Below are 10,251 nucleotides of genomic sequence, written 5' to 3'. Positions count from 1 at the left end.
GAGGATGTTAGTAATGGGGAGAGAGGGTGTGCATGCAGGGGCAGGGTACTCAAGAGGAATCTTTATGTCTCTTTCTTGGTTTTGCTCTAAATCTAAAGCTGCTTTTAAAAAGTCTACTAAACTTGCTTTACACACACACACACACACACACGTGTATGCACACTCGTTCATTCACTCAAACACACATACACACACACACACTCCACACATTATAGAGATGGGTTCTGACAAGTGTGAAAATTTTAGAAATCTAGTTCTTTTATTTAACACCAAAGCAAACATCAAGTGTTTAAAAAATAATGGCACCTGCTTTGAATTCGTTGATGACACCGCCGTGGGGGAAGATCTACAGAGAAATTACAATTTTAGGCAGATACAGAAAACTATGTAGCATCCCACAAGATGGGAGTTCTGCAACAGAGGCTGCGATCAGCATTCCTGACGTTACAGTCAGAGCTGACACTACTGCCCCAGTGCATCTAAAACACACAGCATGATTAGTTGAAATGTTTCTTTTAGGACAAACACAGTAGACATGCTTTAGATAGATGAGAACTGCAACATGTAAGCCACCGTCAGACCTCCTAGGTGTCACGTCACTTCCGGCCTCTCTAAGCACAGACCTGCATCCATGGCAGAAAATTAGACTTTGACTTTACTTCTAACAAGTTACTCAATTCCCATTAATGACACATCTTTTTTTTAAAGCGCTTGATCTCTTTCTGATACAAACAGGCCAATCTAGCTGTTTTCTGTGATTGGTCTTTTTAGACCCCTTAAAAGTTACCTGCTAACTTTGAACCATCTCTCCAAATAAACCCCAGCCGAAGGTCAGAATGAAGAAAACATGCAAAATAGGCTGTTTACTCACACATTTCCTTGTCAATAAGTTTATGTGCTTTTCCCAACCCAGACAATTAGATCTGGATTCAACACCGAAAATGAAACAACAAAAACAACAAAACCACTATACATTCCCATTGAACACACACAGATAGTTTGGTATTTAACATTCAACCCAAAAGAACCAAAGTAATTAGTTGCTGGGGGCTGGGAGAGTAGCTCCCTCACCACATTCCACCCTGTAATTAAGCCTGCTATGTTAGAGAGCACACAGAGGGCAAAGCTTAAACAAAAACAAGAGTGACAGGGCCTTAGTGTGGATGAGTGCCAGCTGACAGGAACCTGGAAACGACTAAGCCACAAGCCTGGATCTTGAGATGGAGAATCCTGTGTTCACAGTCCAAAATCAGCCGGTGCACTTTCAGTTACAGATTCACTGTGGGTGGCTGCTTTGTTGTTGTTTTTTTTTTTTTTTGTTGTTTTTTTTTTGTTTTTTTTTTTTGAGGGGTGGAGTTTTTGTTCCAGCTTAATCATATATAAAATACAAGCTGATGAAAAAAATTCAAAACCCATAGACGGAACGTTTTTAATATTTACTATTCTTAATATTTTCAAGTTCTGTTCTGTCCTCAGGGGTCACTATCCTGGTAACTGATCATCACAATGTCACCCAGGATCCAGAGACCAGCATCTAGAATTCCTCACCAACTCACCTACTTCACCCACAACTGGTTTTCACCAGGAGGAATCAGGGGATATTTACTCCCAATGTAAAGTGCAAAACAAGATGGGCTGATGCCACTGTGACTCAGTTCTAATTTCAGGGTCTGCCCAGGTATCTCTAATTATATATTTATACGATTCATTCCTTCACGGTGTAGGTTACATGTTCAAGAGAATGAAAGAGGGGTTATAGCCCTTAAGAGAATAATGAACTGTGGAATCAAAGTCTCCTTGAACTAAACAATCTTATTGAAAATAAGATGCTCCACAAATTTTCCATAAGCCTGAAACATGTATGCCATATGGACTGCGCATACCCAGGCAAAGAAGCTGATTTGACATTTAATGGCAATAGATGGGAATCAACGTTCTTCAGAAGGGATTCATAGTGATTTGGGTGCCCCCAACTCCATTAGTTCAGAATGGTGCCAGTGTCTAACAGATTCTGTCCAAAGCTCGGTCAGAAGGTGTGAAGTGTACTGTTTTGGACTTTCTTCCCTACTTTGTCGTCAGAGAGAAGAAACGCAAGTCACAGGTCTGAAGAGTGTCACTCAAGAGCAGTCTGTGCAGGGGTGGAGGTCGGCCTATGCCGGGATAGGGACAGAAACGCCTCTTCCTAGGTTCTCCTGGAGCCCTAACTGAGCCTCCCAGGTCCTGGCATGTTCTGAGTGCCACTTGGAAATATTCACAAATAAGCATGGGAGGCCATTCCACACCTGAAGCAGGGCCCAGCTTGCTCCAAGGTGTAGGCAGATGGCGTCTGATGCCTATAGGTAAGGGAGATGGCCGTTAAAATACAAGAATGAGGGAAGGCTGTGGTTTTCCCTTCCTCCCCACTTGGACTAGAAACCCCCATCTGTGTCCTGTGTGGAGACAAAGCCATGGATGGAGTGGGGCTGGGAGCTCCCCCATCCCTGACTTCAAAATCCTTTGCTTTTCATGAAGTTTTGTTAATTAGGATTTGGCCAGGGGTGATGGTTAAACACTTTGTGACTTCACTAGGATTATTGAATTATTGACTTAGAAACTGGGAGTGTGGGCAAAAGTTGGAGTTGTGTGGGTCCCATTCACATGAGCTGGACTTGTGCTAAACTGCCATGTGCTGTCACCCCTCAACCCCCAGGGAATGTCCCTAAGGACAGCCATTTGCAAGTGAGGATACTTAAATCTAAGAAGAGTGTCTTCTGGAAGAAGGTATTTAAGAGTATCTTTAGGCCTTCAGCAGGTGGGCTGGGAGGACCAGGGGGTGGGTGGCAGTATCTGCTCTCTCCCCTTAGTGGTGTACACAGAAAACCGGATTTGCCAGTTAAATGGCAGCCATCAAATACGACAGCCCTTGCACTATTCCTGCTCACTAGCCATGTTTATCCCATGTCCTCAGAGCCCGTATGTAGCTATGAGACAGACGGCAGCAACCCAGCTTCAGCGCTGGACTTATCTCATTCCTGCTGCCCTTCGCGCCCCTAAGCAGGCCCTCCTGATTTCATCTGGGTGAAGGGCTCACACTAATCTAGCCACCATCCGATGAGAGCAAGACTTCCCATCCCTCGTAGTCCTCCAGTGTCCTGCCTCACTGGAGGACACACACACGCTTTACAAAGTTTGATTTTGCTGTCTTTGAGAAAAATAGAACCCGGGCTACACGAGTGTCATTTCTTGTACAAGCTTTTCAATTTGATCTCTGCAGACCTGTGAGCAAAGTGAATCACAGAAAGTGCATGCCGCCCTTCGAGGGGATTTATCACAGTTTAACCATTGCCAGAGCACAAGCCTCCCCAGGGATGCTCTCAGGACCCCACATTACCAAAGCTACAGATGACAAAAGCACTGCTGCCTGCCCCGAGGGTAGGGTGCTGCTGACCAGGGAAGATGAAATCAGGTGTGTGGTGCCCTGGGCGGAAGAGGAGGAAAGCCCATCTGCAAAGCCTCGTGTCTACAGTGTAAAGTGTGGTACTACCGTTTAGTACCTCTGCTGGATGAGCAGGTAGATTTCAATGTTACAGCGACAAGACACGATTGGCCAATGTGAACACTGGGCACATAACAGGACACAGAGCCGCCCATGGACAAGAGGGAGAGATCAGAGAGACACTGAGCCTCCACAGACCCCCAGGAGCTCACCACTGCCAGTCACCTGCGTTTGCTTGCTTCCCTGGATCCTGACATATCCCTGCTGTTCCTGGGACTCAGAACACCGCTGTTAGCAAACATAAAGCTCAATGTGACAGAGATTCATGGGAAGTAGCGGGAGGCTCCTTCCCTCTGGGTCATTCTTTATGCCAAGTGCTCAGTGAACAGGGCTTTAGGGTGCCGAGCTCGCCAGGTGGGCTGGAGATCTGCTCTGATTAAGGCAGTGAGCAATGTGGGGAGAACTCTGGGACAGTTTCACGGTTAAATCACGAACAGGGACCGAGTTGGCAACTGCTACCAGGTTAAGAGGCTCTAATTATTTACACCGCACAGCTCCAGTCCTTGCTGCCATCTTTGGCACAGCCGTTCATTCAGAAATTTGGTAGTATGCACAGAGTTCTCTTCAAAATAAAAACTTGAGAGAATGTGAAGGCAGGAACCGGTGGCTCATCTTGGGATTATTATTCTTTCTATGGCACACAAGATATGGTCCCAGTTTTTACAAAATATTGCTAGAAGAGTCACAGCGAAGAAGGTGCCGAGGATGTGGAAGCGACTCTTCATCATGGGTGAGACAAACTTGGCGAGGGTGGACACGCACACCAGGATGACGGTCATGAAGGCCAGAACCACGTTGATGCATTTCCCCAGCAGCACCTTGGCGTTCACGGCATCCGTCTGCAGTGTCTGCTGCTCCTGCTGATGCAGCTCCAGCTTGGAGATGCGCGTCTGGCAAGATTCCAAGGCTTCCTGAGGGCGAGAGAAGAGCAGGGGTCAAATACTGCTGGAATTGCAGGCCTTGTGGTAACCCACGCCTGGATGTGCCCGAAGCTCCAGCTCAGAACATCTAGAGCCTAGGAAGTTTCCAGTCTCCAAACTGATGGTGAGAGGGATGAAGATATGAAGCAGGAATCCCAGGACTCATTTTACCTGCCTGTCATGGGTAGTGTACACACGTGTGTGCTACCCATAAAACGTCGTGAGGTGTTACGGTGATCTATTTTTGTTTATTGCTTGTTTGTTTGTTTTGGTAACAAGGTCTCTTGTGAAGTAGCCCAATCTAGCCTTAAACTTCTGATCCTCCTTGGGGGTTGATTGGGGGTTGGTCTGGTGCTTTGTAAACTAATGGTAATTACTGGCCCTCAGTCTGGTTGCTGCCTAAAAAAAATTATTCCCCTTTGACCAATCAAAAGCCGACACACTTGGGCAGGGCAGACGGGGTAGGCGTGGCTAAGGTTCATGGGCTTTGAGGACAGGAGGCTCTGGGAAGGGGAAGCAGAAAAGTATTGCAGGAGGAAGAAGAGGGCCAGCATGAGTTGGCATGGGAGAAGCACATGGCTGCATGGCCAAGGAAGCCGCCCATATGAGAGAATAAGCAAGTGTTTATGGGATTATGGAAGTGGCTAGCCTGGGATGGGGCGGGAGGTAAAGGTAATTTAGAGGATTAATATCTGCCCTGTGCCAGGTAAGATAAGGCTATTCTAAAATTGATCGGTTGTCTGTGTCTTTTATTGATTGTGATAGCTGGTTAGATAATACTGCTGTAATAATTATAAGGCTAATAATAAACATTGTTAGCCCAATACCTTTTATTTTCGGCAACATACTGGCACCCAATGTGCACATTTTCTTAGAACACGACTAGGCCTTTCACAACAAAAGCCTAAGAGAATCCCTTGACATATCTCTTGAGCAACCATCAGCAGGCTCCATCAATGCAGCACCCATTATCCATCTTACTCCATTTTTCTCCCCTACAGTTCCCACTCCACTTGAAGTCAGCAGGATCTCTTGCTTGCCATGATTTGAGCAGAATTTCACATCCCATATTCCATAATCTATATTCTCTGGAATAGTCCATATGACCTTTGAAAGATTCTGACTTCTCTCCTTATAAAAACCTTTCAGATCGTTGCTTGGCCTTTGTGCAGCCATCTTCTCCTGGTTTCACAGTGCTCTGGCCAAACTGACCTTTTCCAGGTTCTGGAAAACTCTGGGGGACTTTGTTCACGAAGCACATACTGCCGGAAACACTTAAGCGCCTCCTCTCCTCACTACCACTCCTCTCCTCTGCCACTACTTCTGAGGTCTCATCCTCACCGACATTTCTTGAGGGAAGCCCTGACCCAGCACGTCTCTGGCCAGCCCTCCTGCATGGCTGAGAGGCATGTAAGTTGCACGCAGACAGGGACCAGGCCCACCTTGCCCTCACTGTCCACTTCAGAACAGAGCAGTGCTGCATACAGCAGGTGCCACATATCGCATGAAGAGCCTGGGTGCCAGGATGCCAGTTTCCAGGGGGAAAGTCCTCGCCTCCTGTGATGCAGTGTGGCACGCCTTTCTGGCCTCTCTTCTGCTGGCCTCTTGTTGTGATTATTTGCCTGTGTGCTTGTGCGGTTGTGTATGGTCACCTTCCCAGGCTTTAAGCAAGTGTAATGGCTCCAGCATTGATTTGCTTTTTCTTCTGCCGAATATACTCTCTGGGCCAAAGAACAGGGCTCTCTGTTACTATAGCAACTTTCATTATACTAGGCTACCGACCAAAGGATAAAACTTTTTCAGATCTTCACATTTAAGCAGCGCTGGCTGCCGGCACTAACAGGCATGTGTGGAAGGGCGGGCTTGCTCTCGGCTGCGTGGTCCAGGATTTTTTTCCCCCACTTTGGGCACAGCACAAAAAAGGTGACAGACCAAGACAAAGGGTTGGCATTTTTGGCACTTTCACTCAGTTTTGGATAGGAAGGTCCATATCTCCTCAGGCTAATCTTAGAATTCACCTCAGAACTGCTACCAGTTTCTTACTAAAGGAAAGATCCAAGAAAATTAGGCAGTGACTTGCAAGGCAGATTGCCCATGGCACAGAGAGGTATTAAAGCCCCGAGATGGTTAGGACTTCTTTGGTCTAGTATTTAACTTGTTTTGGATGAAGAGGAAGGGATTATCTTCGGTAGTTTAAATAGGAAATTCAGGGTTTTAAAGGAGTTGAGGGCCAATCACTTAACAACAAAAATTTTGTGGGTGTGTGGACCCTTGCTACACGTACCATCCCAGCCCCACTGGGAAGCTCACTTACAGGAACCAAAGGCACAGGCAACAAAGAAGAAATTGGGAGGTCAAAGGCTAAAAGCCTTGAGGAGCGTTGCTACTCAACAGGAAGATAAAAGGAAGAGCAGCATCAGCTTCTTGGCTGTTTATTATGTGTCTGGCGAAGACTCTAGTACAATAAATATCTGATTCCATTTGATCGTCTCACACTTTTTGAAGATGAGGAATCAGAGGCGCGGCACTCTGACTGGGCCAGGGTCACACAGAGAGCGAGTAGTGGAGGCAGCTTTGAACCTCCACGACCCTTGTCATTCATCAAGATGTTCTTTATAGTTCTGACTCGAGACGAAGCTGGAAAAAGCCGAAATGAACCCTTCAGAAGTTAAAGTTCCCTTTGTGCGGCCCCTCCCTTGATCTGACCTCCTCACTCCAGAATATGTTTCTTAAAAAAAAAAAAAAAATGAGAACAATGTTAATCCAAAACCCTCTCCTAAATGAGGTAATTTAGATGAAATTTAGGTACCACCCAGTGATATCCCAGACCTGTTCTAAGTAGGATGGGCCGAGGGCTGGTGAGATGGCTCAGTGGGTAATGCACTTGCAGCCAAGTCTGACAAACTGAACTTGATTCTTGGGACCTAAGAACGGACTCTAGCAAGTTGTTCTCCAATCACCCTATGTGTGCTGTTGTGCGCGCACCACAGCGCGCGCGCACACACACACACACACACACACACACACACACACGTAGGAGTAAATGTAATAAAAATGTTTTAAACAGAATGACTTAACAGCTGAGAGTTCTGTTCGCTGGGCCAGTCAGTGGGGACCCTGAGGCTCCTCACCCAGAGGAAAGCCGGTAGTCCTCCAGTGTCCTCTGGACTCTGGGGACAGTGTTTCCCATCACCTCTGAAGCCCTGCTTCCCAGAACTGTCCGAGCCGTCCTCTGGGACCTCTGGGATCAGCGAACACCGCCAGCAGGACAGAATAAAACGAGGGCAGCCGAACTGCAGCGTCCACAGCAGGGGAGACTGCCATCTTTTACGCTTCAGCCTTCTCCCATGTAAAGTGGGAGTCCCAGCATGAATGGCCTTCCTTCAGCTCAGGAAAATACCCACTGACTACAGAGAAAATCTGAAAAGGTGAGACTGAGTGTTACTCGTTTTGATTTTTATTTCTTTTAAAAGGTGACCAAGAGGCTGAGGGCTGTTACACAGCAGCCTAGGGACTGAAGGAGGAAGCCCAGCATGCTGTCTTTGTTCATGACATACATTTTATGTGGGTACACTCATCCCTTCCTGCCAATCTTCCAGACCCAGCCTATCCCTTCCAGTCCAGCCTTCTTAGTCATTCTTAAAGAACAATTTACAAGGCCTTGTTCAGGCCACTTTGTGCCTTGGTCTACAGATCTGAGAAATGGGAGCAATAGTAGGAACAAACTCAAAGAGCTATTGGGTAAGCCGACAGTATGGGGCATTGCTAGGGGCTCACAGTCAATGCTTGACTTTCTCACAAGGAGAGACTGCTTTACAGAGGAGCAGACTCAGGGCTCGCTCAGAGCCAAACAGCTGGCAAATAACAGACCTGGGACTCCAATGCAAAGCTTACCATGGAGTGCCTAACTGCCACCCCCACCCCCTGCTCCTATCCGAGCCAGCGAAGCGCAGCAGGACTGGATTTCTGGGACACTGCACTGTAGGATCTACGTGGCTCTTGATCGCGGTGGAGCCATCTGGTGGTTAGACTATCCCGCCTACACAGGAAGCCTCCTGCAGGTGAAGGATGCCTAACACTAGAAACTTCTTAATATTTTGGTGGCACTGGACTTAGGCTAGTTATAAATACTTGCCAACTGAGTTAGGCAGCCAGAGTGCACAGCAAAGCCTACCGGTAACACTGGCCACACAGGCCAAACGGGAGGTAGATGGGAAATGTCTATGTAGAGAGAACAGCCCGCCCCACATGCGTGAAGGCTTAGGGAAATGCACCGGGTTACACTGTTGGATGAATTAAGCCTGGAAAAATCCTACACCGGGGTCTATGTGGGGACCCATACCTGGATGTCCCTTGAGCGTTCATAGGCCTGGTAGGCCACCTTCTCCTCGGCGCTGGCTAGCTCCTGCTTTAGGTTGGCAGTCTCGTGCTGGTGCAGCTCTGTCAGGTCATGAAGCTGGTCTTCAAGTCGCTCATACCTTAACAAAGACAGGGTCCCACACTGAGCACGCTGCACACGTGTTCCAGTGGCATGTTCTAGAATGATGTCCTGTTTCAGGGCCCTGGCTTGTTTCATCCCCTGGATGACTGTTCTTCTGAAAGAGTAGGTCTATTTGTAGGGAACATGGTTTTGGTTACCCCTGAATCCTGATTCTAGAAGGGACCTGACTCTGCAGTCTTAACTGTATGACCTCATCTCTGAGGCTTTACCAAGAACAAACCTGTTTTTTTTTTTTTTTTTTTTTGGTTTTTGCTTGTTTGTTTGTCTGTTTGTTTTTGCACACACACGGCAGCTTCTGGACTAGCTGCCATGATGACAGACAGATTTTGTCAGGGATGAGGTTGTCCCTAGCTAGGAGACAGCTGTGCAGCAAGGACAAGCCAGGACTGGCCACATGTGCAGTGGCTTCTCTTTTCTCCCAGTAATTGAGGGGTCAGGGCTCATGGCCGCCCAGCCCACGAGGAAAAGAATGAAGTTTTCATTACTAGCTTCCACGCCTAGACTCAGCCCCACCCTTTCACAGTAAACACCCCGACATGCTTTTCAGCTCTTGGAGTCTTCAGTGCTAATTAAAAATTAACCCCGGGGCTGGAGAGGTGAGTAAGTGGTTAAGAACACCGGCTGCTCTTCCAGAGGACCTGGGCTCCGACTCCAGCACCCACATGGTAGCTCACAGCTGTCTGTAACTCCGGTTCTAGGGGATCTGAGGCCCTTGTGGGCACTGCATGCACAAGCTATATACAAGCTATATACACGCAGGCAAAAATACTCCTACACGGAAAATAAAAATCAACAAGTCTTAAAAAGACACTTTAGGGTTAAGCTCATCACAAGTTATAGACAGCTTCTGGGACAGGATGTTCAAAAATCCAGAAGTGAAAGACAGCTGCTTTCCCACACCCACCCGAGGAGAAGAGGACTTGTGTCTCCTTTGAAACTTTGTCTTGAGTACTCTAAAGAGGTTGCTGTCTCTAAGGAGGACGCTGCAGCCTAGAATGACTGGCCCATGCCAGTTATAGATATGCACGTAGGTCATCTGATAGGATTTTTTTTTTTTTAAATTTAAAGTAAGTGAAAAGGCTTAATTCAGATTTAATGGTTATCTCCAGATTTGGCTTCATGGGTGGCAAACATTACCTTTGGTCTAAGTAAGCCTTTAAAGCCCCATAGGCAATACACCTCTATCGTGGTGATCTCGAACAAAACACAGGGCGGTGGAAGCACAGGCAGTCCAAAGCTCACACCAGTGAGTATCTGTGACTCGGGATAAGATGTGCATCTAAGACATACTGTGT

At 47.1% G+C, this 10,251-nt stretch overlaps 1 protein-coding gene across 4 annotated transcripts in view; it reads right to left on the bottom strand.

Annotated features, from left to right (window-relative positions):
* Nucleotides 1-240: 240 nt before the first annotated feature.
* The window catches only part of Tmcc3 (transmembrane and coiled-coil domain family 3), a 251,773-nt gene continuing 241,762 nt past the window's right edge, over nt 241-10,251 (bottom strand). For all 4 annotated transcript variants that reach the window (XM_055627782.1, XM_055627781.1, XM_055627785.1 and 1 more), the window contains 2 exons: nt 8,798-8,933; nt 241-4,446 (listed from right to left, as the gene is read on the bottom strand). In XM_055627782.1, the coding sequence (XP_055483757.1) occupies nt 4,144-4,446; nt 8,798-8,933 (439 nt within the window). In that variant the 3' untranslated portion in view covers nt 241-4,143. The remainder of the gene's footprint in view (nt 4,447-8,797; nt 8,934-10,251) is intronic.

The sequence above is a fragment of the Psammomys obesus genome, unplaced genomic scaffold (genome assembly GCF_907164565.1).
Source record: "Psammomys obesus unplaced genomic scaffold, mPsaObe1.curated_primary_1811, whole genome shotgun sequence".
Taxonomy (NCBI): domain Eukaryota; kingdom Metazoa; phylum Chordata; class Mammalia; order Rodentia; family Muridae; genus Psammomys; species Psammomys obesus.
The sequence above is the reverse complement of the archived record's forward strand: the minus strand, read 5'-3'. Positions and strand labels throughout refer to the sequence as shown.